The following is a 17,151-nucleotide window of genomic DNA, read 5'->3' as shown; positions in this document are numbered from 1 at the left end:
TATATATATAGATACATTCTTACTAAGATTTAGTATATTTGGCAGGTCCCAGCACAAATGTGTTAAGTTTTTTCATTCTTGTGTTTATGAAAAACATAAGCCTGATGTGTCCTAGCAATTTCTTCAATGTTTGGGCATATATTTGAAAGGCAAATCTCATTTCCTCATCAATACATTGAAGAATTCCTCTCTTTTTAATCTTGTGTTGAAGGTAGAAAATCCTAATTTACATAAATAGGATGTTGAAAATTGTAGTAAAATGTTCAAAGCTTTTTTAGATATTGCCACATATTCTTCTTTTATAGAAATCCAAAAAACTTCAAGAGACAATTCCTTATGTTTAATCATCAATCCAAAACCCCCACCATACATATCATCTTAACTTTACACCAAACAAAGCATAGAAGAAACTTGCCTCCAGTATTCCCGGGGAACATGGGGGGTAGTGTAAATAATCCAGCACCACAGCTTAACAGCCTTTTGCAGCCTCATCAGGCAAGTGAGGTGGGGGGTTGGGCAGACTGTCAGCTTACAGCCAATTCCCCACATCTCTGTCCCCAAAAAATCTAAACTCCAAAAACCCTGTTGGCACATATTTCTCTGGAATGTCAGAAGGCACACCTGGAGATCATCTAGGGCACACACTTTGAGAACCACTGACTTACAGTGAAATTACTTTGTATTTATTATCCTACAGAGTCCTGCCCTCCTTTATTTTCCTTTTCTTTCCCTGTGAAGGAAAAGAAAGGTAGTATGTGCTCCTGTTTGTAGCATCAGCTGCTGTTGGAATCTCAAAGAGTTTTAAGAAAACAAATGAGCTTTATGGCTGAAACATCTATGTTTTAATTTACTTTTGTGTGAAGGGAAGAGAGAAGATTATCAAATGTGAGGAGCCCTGGTTATCTACTCGAAATTAAATTTACGGAGGGAAGAGGAAGAGAATTGAGCCCTCACTTTATCTGAGGCTTCCACCTCTCCTGTTACATGTCATCTTTACACCAGCTGCATAGACCAAGTTTCTTTTGCTTTTAATGAGGAAACAAGCCAAAAAATACAAGCTTGCCCATAGTCACAAGGCTAAGAAGCCGCAAACCCAGATTGGAATGCGCATGCTGGCTACATACCTTGTGGGCTCTTCCCTTGTACACCCAGTAGCATCTCACAGGTGTGCTTAGCAGCACAAGGGCCTGACGCCTTCCTGATGTGGTACAGGGCAGGTGACAGGAAGAGTGCACGCTCATAGAGGTGTGGTCAGTATCCGCCCTCCACTCCTGCCTGGGTCCTCTCCTTCCATTTCTTTTGGCCTTTTTGTTCTGTGTGGTTTATGCATTCCTTTATATTCATATCCATACACAGCAACACTAAAACAATTCGTTTTTATATTCTTTGCAATTTTATTAGAATTCTCATGGCAATTGTGTCAAATTACAATATTTTATTTTTGCTTCTCACAGAAACAAGATCCTACTTTCACTTACGAGGTGATAGTAGTTGATGATGGCAGCAGAGACCAGACTTCAAAGGTAAGTACGCTTGCTTTTAGAGTTGCCTGTAGTTAGAAAATATAGACTAATTCAGCAAACATAAAATCCTATTTCTGCTCAGTGAGGGCAGTAGAGAGAGCAGAGAGGTTTTATTTATGAAAAGCTGGACAGTACACGTGTTGTTCACTGTTCCGTAAGATCAAGGGAGCTTTGAAGATCACCAGACCAGGAGAGAACATGCAGAGCAACGGGTCCCTTCAGCCCTGGGGACATGTCTTTGCCTATCGATTTATGATTCCTCTTCCCCTGAGCATGATTCTGTCCTGTTTGCTACACCTGTACCTTGCCTGGCAGTTTCTGAAGTAGTCGCACAAATAGGAAGATGCTTTCATATCACCACTGAGTCTCAGGTGTGTCCCCATCTAGATTTACCCGTAGCAGGTGGGATTGTCCCCCCTCATGCCTCCTTTCCTAGACCTGTGGCTGCCAGGCCCAGGCGCACCAATTCTTGCAGTGGTACATTTATTAAATCTTGCCAGCGATCCTGATAAATCACTCTTTGGACATCTAAATGTTTTCATTATTAATAATGCTTCACATTTTCTTCCTTGACAGTCATATTTCTATAATAAAAGGTACATTTCCAATGCTATTAATATTCTTTGTTAAATCGAAACATAATAGACCTTATAATACGTACACAGGGAAACATTCGTTACTTGCTCACTCCTCAGTAATAATTTCTGTTAAATGCCAAGTAGCATGAAGTGCTCGACACCGCAGGGAGCATCCAGATGTGTGAGCCCACCCCTGAGTGAGAGAAGCCTCAGGACGGCGTGCGGCACACCTACAAATTCCATGCTGGGGCCAAAGACCAAGTGCTGTAAAGACTGAGATAAAGACAGTGATGTTTGAGCTAAACCTTGAGGATGGTTATGACTGAGAACACACAGGATGGTGTAAAAACGAAGGCACAGAGGCCAGAAAGCCCCACGGGATCTGTTCTAGGCAGAGTAAGTGCTGTACTTTGCATAGTGAATACGGCAGAGAAAGTACGAGCACAGACTGTTCTAGCAATTTGTTCACATGTGGAGGGTGGGCACAGAACAGGAACCCTGGTCGCTTACTGCTGAGATTACAGAAGAGCACCAACCCTGCCGAAGGAAAGCAGCTCTTCGTCCCCACACGCTCCTCCTCACGGGATTGCCACGGCTCCAATCACCACGTGTCCCAGGCAGTAAGAGATGGTCGGGACATTTCGGTTCATCTCTGAGTGGCTCTCTCCTTTTTAATTGGAAATAAAAATCTTTCCCAGAAGCCTCACCCTCCAGCAGACCTCCAGTAGAATTCAGGACCAGAGTTTGGTGATATGAGTACCCATGTAGAGCTTGGTTAACAGTGCCCACCACTGTGCTATAATGGTGTATACAAAGGACTGTGGCTGCATCTGTTCATTGAGGTTAGTAAATTCTAGACTAGTGTCAGGCAGTAGAAATAGTCATCTTTGCCTTTACATGGCTCACCACCTAGCAGGGAAGGGCTGCAGTCACATTCCGGGACAAGTACAGTAAGCGTAGGATGGGAAGATGCCTTGGGACATATTACTAGAATTCCCTTCCATTTTCCTGGAGGAAGGTGAGGATGGGCATAGGTAGAAGCTGGGAAAAGCCTCGGTGTTGGAGTTGTGTCTGATGCTGGCCCGACAAGAAGGCAGACTCTGGGTAGGAGTGACTTCATCACTGCCCAGGGGAACGAGAGCTGAAGGGAGAAGGTGCCACGGAGAGGAGGCGAAGCAGAGAGGCGTATGGACGAGGCGCGGGCGTGAGCCGTACTGCCATGGCTTGAAGACTGACTCAGTGGTGGGGAGATGAGATGGCAGCTATAGAGCACCGTTTCATCACTTTGATTGTAAAAGACTACTGGCAGTTTCTGACAATGAGTGAAGTCAGAGGAAAGTTTTTAGTGTGCTGGAGTCTTGAGCCGGTTGAGGCTGTGGAGCTGGTGGGGGTGAAGATTCAGAAGAGGAAGCATCATGGCGTGGTTATCTGCCAGGAGAGGGATGCAAGTGAGACTTCAGGGAAATGGCGCAGGATACAAACAGCCATTCTGGGGAATAATATCGGTTGCTAACAAGTCATTAATCATAATTGCAGGCTCAGGTCAGAGGTATGTACTCGTCAGTTATCCCAGAGATTTTGTCTTTTCTAGCAGCTCAGCAGCTTAGGTAGAGGAGTCGAGAGACTAAGGGATGGCGACTGCCTGTTCTGGTGGTTTCTCTGCAGGAGCATGAACTCTGACCTCAGCCTACTAGGTCGATGTCGGGTCTCAGCACCAGGAATTCAGCAGCTCCCTGGGCCACCAAAATAGGGAGCGGGTACAGTGGAGTCATAGAGCAGGGCGACTGGAGTAGCAGCGTTAACTCTGAGTAGTGCCAGCGTTCATGTCTGTCCTCGTGCCTCCTGACCATCCAGATTTAATTTCATTTTAAAATGTGTAAGGCAACATTAAAAAAAGGCAAATGTATGTTCTTCTTGTTTCCATAAATTGGTTATCAAACAAACATGATTTTAAGTTAATAAAATTGTAATGAATTAATTTCATTTTTTGAAGAAAAAAAACTCACTACTCAAGGGTTAATCCAAAATGAGAAGCCCGCTCTATATTATTACTATTTTGTAATCCAAGTTAATTTTTTTTCTCGCTTTTATATAATTTGACAGGTAGCTCTTAACTATTGCCAGAAATATGGAAGTGACAAAGTACGAGTGATAACACTGGTGAAGAACCGTGGGAAAGGAGGAGCTATTAAAATGGTAACACACTCGGCATTTTGACCTAAAACACAAAGGTATTCTGTATAACCTCTTTTGCAGACTGTGGTACATATGAAATCTACAGCTAGCTGTCCGAATACCAGCGTTTCAAATTAGTAGGGAAATATCACTTATAACAGTAACTTCATACATATATGTGTATTGGATCAAATCTGAAAACATGCCGTATCTGTAACGTATTGGGTGACCCAGAGAAATATGTTTGCTTAATCAAAGTTCAAAATGTTACCGTTTCCCTTTCTACCTTTAGTAGAATTCCTAGATAATAAGATAATGTCATTTTTTCTTAATTTACAAAATGCTTTCATGTATTAAATTTTACTGATATGAAGGTACTGTGTTATAATAACCATGGTGGCATGAACTAAGATCAGTCCAATATGGGGCTTTGCTGATGAAATTTACGGCCTACGAGAAAAGGTAATGTTGCTTATGAGAAAGATACAAGTGAAATGCTATAGAAATTCCGAGAGAGGTCGCTCTCACCAGAGGCATATCAGGTGGGAATCAGTATATGCTAACAAACAAACCAATGTGTGAAACAAAAAAACTCAAATAATGCCCTACATGACTTAGAGTTTATTTATTCATTTAGCACCCTCCCCCCATAAAAGAAGTCTAGATAAAGGTAGCCCAGGACTTGTTCAACAATTCCATGCATGGTGTGATCAGAGACCAGCTCCTCCCTGTTGTTCATGCACACAAGGTGACTCCTGTAGCACTGCCTCCATGCTCCAAGGAGAAGGAAAGACAGGGGGCACAAGATGCAGCCCAACTGCTTTCCCCAGTATTCCACCCGATGCCAGAGCAGTGACTGGATCAGGGTCCTGTCAGTTAGTACCAAGAGGAAAAGAAAGTGTGGGGGTAGGTAATTAGCATTCTCAGACAAATGAGGAAAATAGCAAGTTCACAAAGGACCTCCAGTGATGGTGAATGCCAAGTGATTTATTTTGAACTGGACAGCAAATTGACCACTTCAGCATAAGTATCACATTTAACCCTCAAGTTGTCTCACGAGTTAGGTCTTATTATTTTGATTCTATAGAGGAGGAAATTGAGGCATGGATAGGTAGGGTAGATAACTCCGGGTCACATAGATATTATTGATAAATCAAGATTAGAGTAGGTTAGTTTAGCCCTGAAAAAGAGCATGCCAGTCAGCAAAGCAAGAAGAAACAGTTGGAGTTTTCAGAGTATGTACTGGCTTCAATGAGTTTGCTCTGACCAGGTCACAAAACAGGAGGGAGGAAAAGAAAATTAGGATTGCTACAGTATCATCATGGACTTTAAATTCATCCATTCCCTTATTTATTAAGCCAATATTTGAGTTCCTGCTATATGTCAGGTGCTTTATCTGAGATACCGAGATGAAAGACACCCATCCTGTCCTTAAGGGTGTCACAGTGTAACGTTATTGTAATTGCTGTCATAGAAGTGTGTGTACTTGGGGTGGTGTATAGAGATAAGTACTAGAGTTTGGCACCTAAAACCTATATAATTACGTTAACCAGTGTCACCCCAATACATTGAGTTTAAAAAGATATGTGTGTGTGTGTGTGCGCATGTGTGCGCGCGCACAAAATACTGGCACCATCTTCCACCAGTGTGGGAGCAGCAGAGTCTTCCTACAGGCAGTAAATTCTGAGTGGAGTTTTCAGAGAGGATTAGGAATTGTCCAGGCAGAAGCTGAGTCAAGGAGCTTGCAGAGGAGAAAAATGACCAGAGGCACAATGAAAGAACTACTAGTGGTGCTTGTGGCTTTATTTTAAAAAGGAGGTCAGACTTGGTGGTGGGTTCAGATCATGAACTTCAGGCTTAAGACTTGTTACCTTTGACAGAGCAGCATTAGCTTCAGCTGGTGCAGTCATTTAGGCAAGATACAATGAATAAATACTATTTGGATTGTGGTAGTGACAAAACAGAAGAAAAGAGGATAAATGTAGGAGGTATTTAAATGAGACAAAACTGGACCAGGTGATAGAGAGGACTGAGTGACCAATGGCTGTGGGTAACACCAGAGGAGGAACTGGTTTCAGAGATGGGTTTTTTGTTTGTTTTGTTTCTTATTCAGTGAGAGGAATGGAGACAGACAAGCAGACTCCCACATGCCCTGGGACTGGGATCTACCCAGCAAGCCCACTAGGGGGCAGTGTGCTGCCCATCTGGGGCATTGCTCTGTTGCTCATTAACTGGGCCCTTCTTTGCACGTGAGACAGAGGCCATGGAGCCATCCGCAGCGCCCAAGGCCAATTCGCTCCAATTGAGCCTTGGTTGCAGGTGGTGAAGAGAGAAATAGAGAAGTGGCTGGGGGAGGGGTGGAGAAGCAGATGGGTGCTTCTCACTCTGTGCCCTGACCAGGAATCGAACCCAGGACATCCACATGCCGGGCTGACACTCTACCACTGAGCCAGCCAGCCAGGGCCAAGAGCTGTGTTGAATTGAAGCCATATTGGATTTGAGGTACTGAGCAGTGTTCAGATAGCCTGGGAGAGAGGAGATGGGTACTACATACATCAAGTGGTAGTCGAAGCCGCGAGATTGGCAAGGCAGAGGTAATAAAGAAGGGCCAAGAACCAGGCCATAAGGAGATGAGGCACATACCTGATATTTCACTCTTAGATATTTTAAGCAAAGCTGAACAGACATAGAGATCATTGAATTTGACCTTAATTTTAAGCAACTTCTTTTAATTGAAATTTTTTAATTGCAATTCAACAGGGTGTCTTCAGTTCTCGAGGAGAAAAGATCCTGATGGCAGATGCTGATGGGGCCACCAAGTTTCCAGATGTCGAGAAATTAGAGAAGGGACTTAATGATCTACAACCTTGGCCTGTGAGTATAGGAATACAGGTATAGTTATATTATGTTCAACCAAGAATACAGGGGATCTGAAGTAAGATGAATACGGAGCTTACCTATAAGTTAGAAAAACTAAGGATTCTTGGGAGTGAAATTCCTGTATTCGCGTCTACAGAAGAGCTAATCATTTTATTATAAACACTGATCTTCTGAGGTTCACCTGATGATCACTAATTTAATATTCTGGCCATCTCTCAATTTATAATTGCTTAGCTTATATTAGTCATGCATACACATTTAAGTAAAAGATAGACTGAGGCTTCCGGGTAAAGATGTGACATGAAACTGGATTACAGAATCTCTTTAATAAAACAAGCAAACAAGAATAGCAACCACACAAAAAAAGATGATGTGCAGCTTCCTGCCATAATTTTAAGAAGTATAGGTTGACTTCCACTCAGCATCTACATTTGAGACTTATCAATACCTAATAATAATATTGACTAGAATAATTCTGAAAATGAACAGGGAACATGGGATTCAAAGTACATAGTCAAATCCCATGATGACTATCTGATTGAGTCACTGGGTGGCAGTAGTTAACTTTAATGTCTTTCACAGTATTGTTCTAACAGGCTGTCCTTCATGTCCTTCCATGTATTCTAACCTTTCCTTCTGAGCTGATTTTATTTTTAATTGCAATAGAAAGAAACTTGCTATTACTTCTTTCTTATATTTCCTCTTAAAGTCATCAGGTCACTCATTCTGGCCTGATTATGCTTACATATTGGACTTAGAAAAGTTGCCTGCAATTCCTTCTCTGAAGATAATTATAAGGTTTTAAACTGATACATTATGTATGTGATTCAAGTAGAGCTTTATAGGACAAAGAAATAAAATAGGACTTTATATTTAGTTCCAGACATTTTATTTGTAATCTATTTTTTTAAGTGAAAAGCTTTTCTCTGAGCTTTTTAATTTCCTAACCAATAGTTATTCTACCTTTTTTTAAACAAAAATTTGCTTGATTTTATAGTAATTTTTCCATACAGAGTATATAACAATCACTTACTTGGTGGCTTAGCTATTTGAAATAGAATAAAAAATCCCTGAATGGGCGAAATAGATAACACAAAAGGTATATACCATAATTGTGGAGTAATTTCTCACAGGCCATGATTAGGGTCTTCAATTCTCACGTAGACATAGTTCCAACAAGCTTAGCTTTTAGGTTTATAAGGCCACAAACGATTAAAGGTAACATATATGAAACAGCTGGACTAAAACTACTCACACAACTCAGTCTGGAGTGATTGCTAACTAATGACCCTGAATGTCCCTCACCTTCAGTGTAGTAATCCTTGGCTAAGTGTGTTTTGGTACATCATAGTTTCATAGGTGTATGCACGGTTTAGTTCTCCCTTGAACAAAAAAGTATGACAAGCACTGCTCCCCTGTTTTGTGGACCAGGTGGCAAGTCTAAGCTGCTAGTATATTTGTTTTACCCTCTCAGTATGTGGGTGGATGACCAGGCTTCCAAAAGAGACCCCTTCATTTCCCAAGTCTGTCATTTATCAGTCATTTTGCTGAGATCTTTGTAAAGATGAAACCAAAGAGAATACAAAAATTAGAAAGGCTGTTTTGAAAACATGAAGAGTGGTAGACTGTATATAATGAAACATTCGGGAGTCTGTCTTAGCAGATCACAAAGTGTATATCCATTACCTTTGAAGGATAAGGGCTGCCTTTGAGAACAGTGTTTAATGCCAGCAAGCTTATGTGAAAAATGGATGTCTCTCAGAACAGGGAACAGCAAACTTTTTGTGTAAAGGGCCAGACAGCAGTAAATATTTCAGGCTTTGTGGACCATGTATGGTCTCTGTTGCAATATTCTTCTTTTTTTAGCAACCCTTTAAAAAACCATTTTTGGCTGTTAGGCAATCCAGAAAACAGACAGCAGGCAGTCTTTGACTCAGGCTGTGGTTTATCACTCTTGTTCTAGAAGGTTGAAACCTTAATCGTAACAACGATAATTTTTGCTAACCACAGAAATTTTCATAAAGTTAATATCGTCACGATTTTTAAGAGAGAATACTCTTAACAGGCAGGAAAATAGTAAGACACCACTCATCAAATAAAAGAATGATGTTGCTTTTTTATAAATTTTAATTCAGTTTACTACACTGTTACTCTAAGTGTTGAGTTTTAAAGAACTAAAGCATTTGACTACGATTAAGCATATCCAAACTGTTAATTCACAGCCTTGGGAATTAACTTCAATATCAGAAAAGACTGAAGAAGTACTAGGAAAGAAAGACTCTGGTTAAGCATTTCTCTCTAGAATACAATATATTGTATTTTTTACCACTTTAAAAAGTCAACTGTCATAACTAAAATATATTTTTTTTTAAATCCCTAAGAAATTCGGTGATACTGTGAAAGAGGCTCCAAAGAAAGAGACTCCATGTCTACATACATTTTCTAACCTGGGCAGTTTTTAAAATAATACCCCTTCTGCCCTGGCCAAAGAGCTCAGTTGATTAGAGCATCTACCTGAAGCGCAAAGTTTACCAGTTCGATCCCTGGTCGGGGCACATACAGGAATTGATCAATGTTCCTGTCTCTCCCTCTCCCTCTCTCTCTTTCTCTATCTCTTTCCCCTCTCTTCCCCCTATCGTCCTCTCTCCCTCACTCCTTCCTCTTTCTAAAATAAAAAAAATAAACATTAAAAAATATATATTAAAAAAAGAAGACGATCCTTCATTCCTGAAGAACAGATAACTGTTCTAAAAGCTATTTAGATGAATACACCTGATGTTAAGAGCAGTGTCAGCCTGACCTGTGGTGGAGTAGTGGATAAAGTGTTGACCTGAATGCTGAGGTCAATAGTTTGAAACTCCAACTCCCCTGGTCAAGGCACATAGGGGAGTTGATGCTTCCTGCTCCTCCTCCTCTCTCTCTCTCCTCACTAAAACAAACAAACAAATAAATAAATAAATAAATTTTAAAAAAAGCAATATCAGGGATTCGGTTCATACCTCAGAACTTATACTGTATACAAAACTCTTAAAAGCTTTTAGCAAGACTTACAGTGAAAGAAAGGATATTTTAAATGAAAGCTTTTGGTTTTGATTTATTTTTCGTTTAGTTAAATGATATTTTAACTCGACTCAGTCTCTGAAAGGTGAGAGGATATCCTTTTCTATTGCCAGTAATGTTACTGCTCTTTTGGATTCAAAGTTAAATTTTATTTACTGTTACTATCTAAACTTATAATGTGTTTAAGAAAACCATTCTTTCCCATTCTGAGCAAAGTACCTCTGCCAAAAAAAGAAGGGAGAAAAATTAATTATTATTACTAAAAACTAAGCAAGGTATATAACAGATAATTTCAAAAAGAATACATATCAGCGGTAGAGCGTCGGCCTAGCGTGCGGAGGACCTAGGTTCGATTCCCGGCCAGGGCACACAGGAGAAGCGCCCATTTGCTTCTCCACCCCTCCGCTGCACTTTCCTCTCTGTCTCTCTCTTCCCCTCCCGCAGCTGAGGCTCCATTGGAGCAAAGATGGCCCGGGCGCTGGGGATGGCTCCTAGGCCTCTGCCCCAGGCGCTAGAGTGGCTCTGGTCGCAATATGGCGACACCCAGGATGGGCAGAGCATCGCCCCCTGGTGGGCAGAGCGTCGCCCCTGGTGGGCGTACCGGGTGGATCCCGGTCGGGCGCATGCGGGAGTCTGTCTGTCTCTCCCTGTTTCCAGCTTCAGAAAAATGAAAAAAAAAAAAAAAAAAATGAAAAAAAAAAAAAAAAAAAAAAAGAATACATAGATGGCTAATAAACATCCCCCAGAGTTTACCTTTTTATTATAAAAGAAAAAGGAAATGGAATGACATGGAGTTAGCAAATTTAAAATGAGAATAATTAGTACTGGTAAGAATTTCATGAAATAATCATAAAGGAACCATTTAAAGAATAATTTGGCCCATACACATTAAAAAAATTCATATTTTTAACTTAGTATTCAACCTCTGTGACTTTCTTTAAAGAAACAAAACCAAAATTCAGTTATGAGTTTTATATTAAAAAATGTTCTTTTAGGCATGTTTATAATAACATGAAATTAGAAATGGTCAACACATAGGCAGATAGTGAAAGTATGGTTATCTATATGGTGAAATATTATATTGTGTTTATAATTGACACAAAAAAAGAGAGACAGACATGCAATACTACTATGACAAATTCTTGTAAAATGAACCTAAATCTCAAGCCTCTAACTCTAACAACCAGTTTACCGGAAATACAGAGGGCAAAGGAACAGATTAAATGTCACCAGGGGGATTCAGTCAGCAAAATGCCAAACTTAGGAAACTCAACAGAAAAAATTACACGGTTTCTTCAACAAATAAACTATACTAAAAGAATTGAAGAGGTAGGAGAATTCACAGACAAAAGAAATTCCAACCAATTGGAATGAATTTTATATTGGGCAAATTTGAAAACTACATTTGATAGTGTTAAGGAATTATTATTAATGTTTCAAGTATGATAATGGTATTGTGCTTGAGGTACATATCAATTTATAATACATTATGCCTAGAATTTGTTTCTGTAATCCCAGGTTAGATGGGTGGTAGCAAGGGTCTTTAGCAGAGGCAAGATTGGGTATTGGCCACGTGGTGATAATTGTTGAAGCCAGGTTATGGATACAATGGACTTCATTTTTTTGTGTTTTAAAAATACAATAAAATATGTGAAAACAATGAACTTGAATATAAGAAATTTTAAGGTTAGTTTAAATGAAAAAGAGCACAATATAGCTGAGTAAATTTCAGCTATGATTCTTTAAAGGGAAAAAACAAAAATATACAGTGTGTTTGTAAAGTCATGGTGCACTTTTGACCAGTCACAGGGAAGCAACAAAAGACGATAGAAATATGAAATCTGCACCAAATAAGAGGAAAACTCTCCCAGTTTCATACCTATTCAGTGTAGTTCGATGTGGACTCATGCATAGATTTTTTAGGGCTCCTTAGTTAGCTATCCCGTATAGCAGGGGTCCCCAAACTACAACCTGTGGGCCGCATGCAGCCCCCTGAGGCCATTTGTCTGGCCCCCGCCACACTTCCGGAAGGGGCACCTTTTTCATTGGTGGTCAGTGAGAGGAGCATAGTTCCCATTGAAACACTGGTCAGTTTGTTGATGTAAATTTACTTGTTCTTTATTTTAAATATTGTATTTGTTCCTGTTTTGTTTTTTTACTTTAAGATATGTGCACCTGGCCGGTTGGCTCAGCGGTAGAGCGTCAGCCTGGTGTGCGGGGGACCCGGGTTCGATTCCCGGCCAGGGCACATAGGAGAAGCGCCCATCTGCTTCTCCACCCCCATCCCCTCCTTCCTCTCTGTCTCTCTCTTCCCCTCCCGCAGCCAAGGCTCCATTGGAACAAAGATGGCCCGGGCGCTGGGGATGGCTCCTTGGCCTCTGCCCCAGGCGCTAGAGTGGCTCTGGTCGCTGCAGAGCGATGCCCCGGAGGGGCAGAGCATCGCCCCCTGGTGGGCAGAGCGTCGCCCCCTGGTGGGCGTGCCGGGTGGATCCCGGTCAGGCGCATGCGGGAGTCTGTCTGTCTCTCCCCGTTTCCAGCTTCAGAAAGAAAAAAAATAAAAAAAATAAAAAAAAAAAAAGATATGTGCAGTGTGCATAGGGATTTGTTCATAGTTTTTTTATAGTCCAGCCCTCCAACGATCTGAGGGACAGTGACCTGGCCCCCTGTGTAGAAAGTTTGGGGACCCCTGCCGTATAGCCTCTACAGACTCGTACTAGAACAGGGTTTCTCCACCAAACTGCTGGTTTCCTTCAACTGCTTATCCCACCACGTAATGTTATTTCTATGTGGTGGCGCTTTGTTATAAACGCTCCGACATTCATGTTGCATTTTGGTCACGGATTCAAATTTAGTGAGCCACAGAACACACTGAACTCTTCTCTGTACCGTCCACATCTCGACTGGCATGGCCGTGGGCTGCTCCGCTGTATACACGGTGTTACGTCATCATCTGCGCATGCGCACATGCTGCCACATCATCCTACAGAAACTGGGAGGGTTTTCCTTTTATTTGGTGCAGATTTCACATTTCTATCGCCTTTTGTTGCTTTCCTGTGACCAGTCAAAAGTGCACCATGACTTTACGGACACACTGTATATACAAAATGTTAGCCATGGCTGCTTTTAGGCACTGAGATTATACATGACTTTTCATAATAAAATTTTATGGTATGTATATAAATTTATGTGCTTGCCAACTTTTTTACAATTGTGCACTTTTAAATTTTATTTATTTTAGTGAACGGTTCCAAATTTAAATGATACATACAATGAAACTGCCCTTCATTTCTCAGCCAACAATTACTCCCAGAAGTTATCAGTGTCATCCATTTCTTGTATATCCATTTGAAAGATGTGTCTATGTTTTCTTTTTATAAACATGCAAATTATAGTGCACGAGACACTGTTTTGTTGTTTCCATTTAACACTCTATTTTGGAGATTGAGCCATATGCACACATCAGAGTGCTGCTTCATTCTCTGATAGCGCCTTAGCTATTTCCTTTGGATGGACATGCCGGTTGATACTGAAATGAGTAACCTTGCGCAAATGCCAATTCACACATATGCACAGTTATTTATAGGAAGAATTACTAGGTGTGGAATTGTTAGGTCAAATTATACATGTATTTTGATACAGTTTTCAAACTGTTCTCTGCAAAGAGTAAAAACTGATAGGTTTTATTTACACTGCTCTTGGTGTAAGGATCTTTCCAGTTTTTTTAAGAGCTATTTTCCCTTCCTCTTTTTTGAACTCAGTTCGTAGCCTTTCCCTCTTTTCCAGCTCGGTTATTGAGTAATTTTCTTAATTATTTGTAGGAGCTCATTATGCAATTGTGGAAATTATTCTTTTATCTGTAATATAAATTACACATATTTTCCTCCACTTTGTCTTTTATTATTTAACATGGTTGGATTTTGTTGGTTCTACTATATAATTTTTTAAAAAAATAATTGCTGTCAAATTGACCTATTGTCTTCCTTGAAATTTAAAATTTTATTTATATTTTACACTTAAATATTTTCTGTATCTGGAACATATCCTAGCCAGTATGGGGTTCAGGTCCACTTTAATCTGGTTCCCAAATGGCTATTAAGATGCCTTACAGCATCTTTTCTTACTGGTTTAAAATGTCATCTTTATCATACTCTAAGCACTTACGTGTTTGTGTATGTGTGTTACTGGCCTCTTCATTCTGGTCCACAGATTATCTGTATACATTCCAGTACCTTAATTTTTGTTTACTTGTTTGTTTTTAACTTATTGGTTTTTAGAGAGAAAGGAAGAAAGAGAGGGGGAAAAAACAGATTTGTTCCACCTATTTATGCATTCATTGGTTGATTCTTGTGTGTGCCCTGACTGGGGATAGAACCCACAACCTTGGCTCATCGGGACTACACTCTAACCAACTGAATGATCCAGCCAGGGCTCCAGTACCTTAGTTTTAATTATTGTATCTTTATAATATAATATATTTTTAAATCTTCTGGAGGTAGTCCTTCCTCACTCTCAGAATTTTTTTGGCTCTTCTTGGTTATTTTTTAATATTAACTTTCAAATCAGCTTGTCTAGCTCAATAGATAATTTTGGTATTGTTATGGCGTTGAATTTAAAGATTAGTTTAGGGAACATTGACTGTTTAATGCTTCTATCCCATCTTCTCATCCTCAGTGAACGTGGTATGCGTTTCTATGGTAGCATTTACCAGTTTCCTTTATTTAGATCTTGCTGCATTTCTTGTAAAGTTTATTTCTAGATATTTCTTTATTGATGGTATAAATGCTGTTTTTTCTTCCATTGTAACTTTTGATTATTGTCTATATGTATGTACATATATATATGAAGGATAAAATACTGTATAAAAATAAAGTTACACAATCTATAGATAACTCCTAATACTACTCATTTTTCTTTATAATTATATTAACATAGTATTTTTTTATTATTATTTTTTTTTGTATTTTTCTGAAGTGAGAAGCTGGGAGGCTGAGAGACAGACTCCCGCATGCGCCCAACCAGGGTCCACCCAACATGCCCAGTAGGGGCCGATGCTCTGCTCATCTGGGGCGTTGCTCTGTTGTAACCAGAGCCATTCTAGCACCTGAGGTGAGGCCATGGAGCCATCCTCAGTGCCCGGGCTAACTTTTGCTTTAATAGAGCCTTGTTTACGGGAAGGGAAGAGAAGAGAGAAATAGATAGAAAGAAAAGGGGGGGAAGGTGGAGAAGTAGATGGGCGCTTCTCCTGTGAGCTCAGGCCAGGAATTGAACCCAGGACTTCCACATGCCAGGCCAACACTCTACCACTGAGCTAATCGGCCAGGGCTTAAACATAGTATTTTTAATCAGGAAAAAATATGTATGAATTTGGAAGTAATACATAACCCTTACATTTAGCCCTTACTAGTATCCTCTTATTAAGTACAATTAGGCTTCTGAAGCTGTACATATTCTGAACTCCTGCTAAACCTTTAAATATATTTGTTACTTATTCAAAAAGTTGGTGTCTAAAAAATGAGATGCTTACTTTGAAAATAAATGTGTTATTAATGATATTTAAATACTGAAACATACTTGTTTTTTTCTCAGGATCAGATGGCCATTGCGTGTGGATCCCGAGCTCATTTGCAGGAAGAGTCCATTGCCCAGGTGCGGCTTCCATTAACTGAGGATAGCAGGACCTCTTCCCTTTCACATATATGTTGGCACAAAGTAAACTTTCATACTTAGTCATTAAAGCAGGTTCCTCTCAAAAGAAAAGAAATTTTATTTTGCAAAGGTAATGAACTACTGGCAGTTTTGGGAATGGATTTGTTTTTTAAATGAGGACAAGAAGAATGCTACTTTACTTTGAGTTCAGATGCAAGTAGCTCTTCTTGGTTGTTTTTGAGAGAGAAGGGTGCTGGGAGACAGGCAGTGGGAGAAGCAGCAACTTGTATGCTTCACTCTCATGCATTGATTGATTCTCCTACATGCCTTGACTGGGGATCAGAGGGGGTCAAGCTGAGCCAGCATCCTTTTTTACGCTCAAGCCAGCAACCTTTGGGCTCAAGCTGGAGACCTTTGGGATTGTATGGGTGATTCTTCCCCTGACCCCCTCAAACCAGCAACCCCTCAGTGTTTCAAACCAGTGACCTCAGCATTCCAGGTGGACAGTTTATCTACTGCACCACCACAGGTCAGGCTGATTTTTTTTTAAAGACACAAGGGCGGACTCCTCATTCAGTTACAATATAAGGCAAACTTTTTTAAATTACACACTTGAACCTATCAGCTTGCCTTTAGTTTTTCCATATTGGCATCCTTAAATACTATATTTTGGGTTTCATTCAAAATTTACATTTTTTTATTTTATTCCTCTTAGAAAACACTTGCCTTTTTATCATATTAAAAAAATACTGAAGACATTAAGTTCTTCATTTTGTAATTTATAGAATAGGCTAGAAAATCTGGAATGACTTGAATGAATAAATATTATTAAGGAATTATTCTATGCAATGTTTTGGGAGCTTAAATTTTTTTTTTTAATTACCATTGACACAACATTATTAATGTCAGGTGTACAATGTAGTGATTAGGCAATTTTTAATATTTTATTATTTTTTCATTTAAAAAATGTAGGCCTAGTGTATCAAATCCAGTAATTGTTCATTATATTTTTAATAGTTCCTGTATTATAATGGTCAAGTAGATGAAAAATCAAGCTGTATTTCTTTTTTTTTTTTTCTTCCTCAAGTAAGAAGCGAGGAGGCAGGCAGACCCACATGCGCCTGACCAGGATTCACCCAGCATGCCCACTAGGGGTTGATTCTCTGCCCATCTGGGCCGTTGCTCTGTTGCAACCAAAGTCATTCTAGTGCCTGAGGTGGAGGCCATGGAGCCATCCTCAGCGCCCGGGCCAACTTTGCTCCAATGGAGCCTTGACTGCGGGAGGGGAA

General features: G+C 40.1%; 1 protein-coding gene across 3 annotated transcripts in view; it reads left to right on the top strand.

Moving 5' to 3' along the window:
• The window catches only part of ALG5 (ALG5 dolichyl-phosphate beta-glucosyltransferase), a 49,502-nt gene that overhangs the window by 5,349 nt on the left and 27,002 nt on the right, over window positions 1-17,151 (top strand). For all 3 annotated transcript variants that reach the window (XM_066236618.1, XM_066236619.1, XM_066236616.1), the window contains exons 4-7: window positions 1,455-1,523; window positions 4,205-4,297; window positions 7,037-7,150; window positions 15,803-15,862. In XM_066236618.1, coding sequence (XP_066092715.1) covers window positions 1,455-1,523; window positions 4,205-4,297; window positions 7,037-7,150; window positions 15,803-15,862 — 336 coding nt within the window. The remainder of the gene's footprint in view (window positions 1-1,454; window positions 1,524-4,204; window positions 4,298-7,036; window positions 7,151-15,802; window positions 15,863-17,151) is intronic.

Source organism: Saccopteryx bilineata, chromosome 6 (assembly GCF_036850765.1).
Source record: "Saccopteryx bilineata isolate mSacBil1 chromosome 6, mSacBil1_pri_phased_curated, whole genome shotgun sequence".
Classification (NCBI taxonomy): Eukaryota; Metazoa; Chordata; class Mammalia; order Chiroptera; family Emballonuridae; genus Saccopteryx; species Saccopteryx bilineata.
Note: the sequence above shows the minus strand (reverse complement) of the source record. Positions and strands in the feature narration are given on the sequence as shown.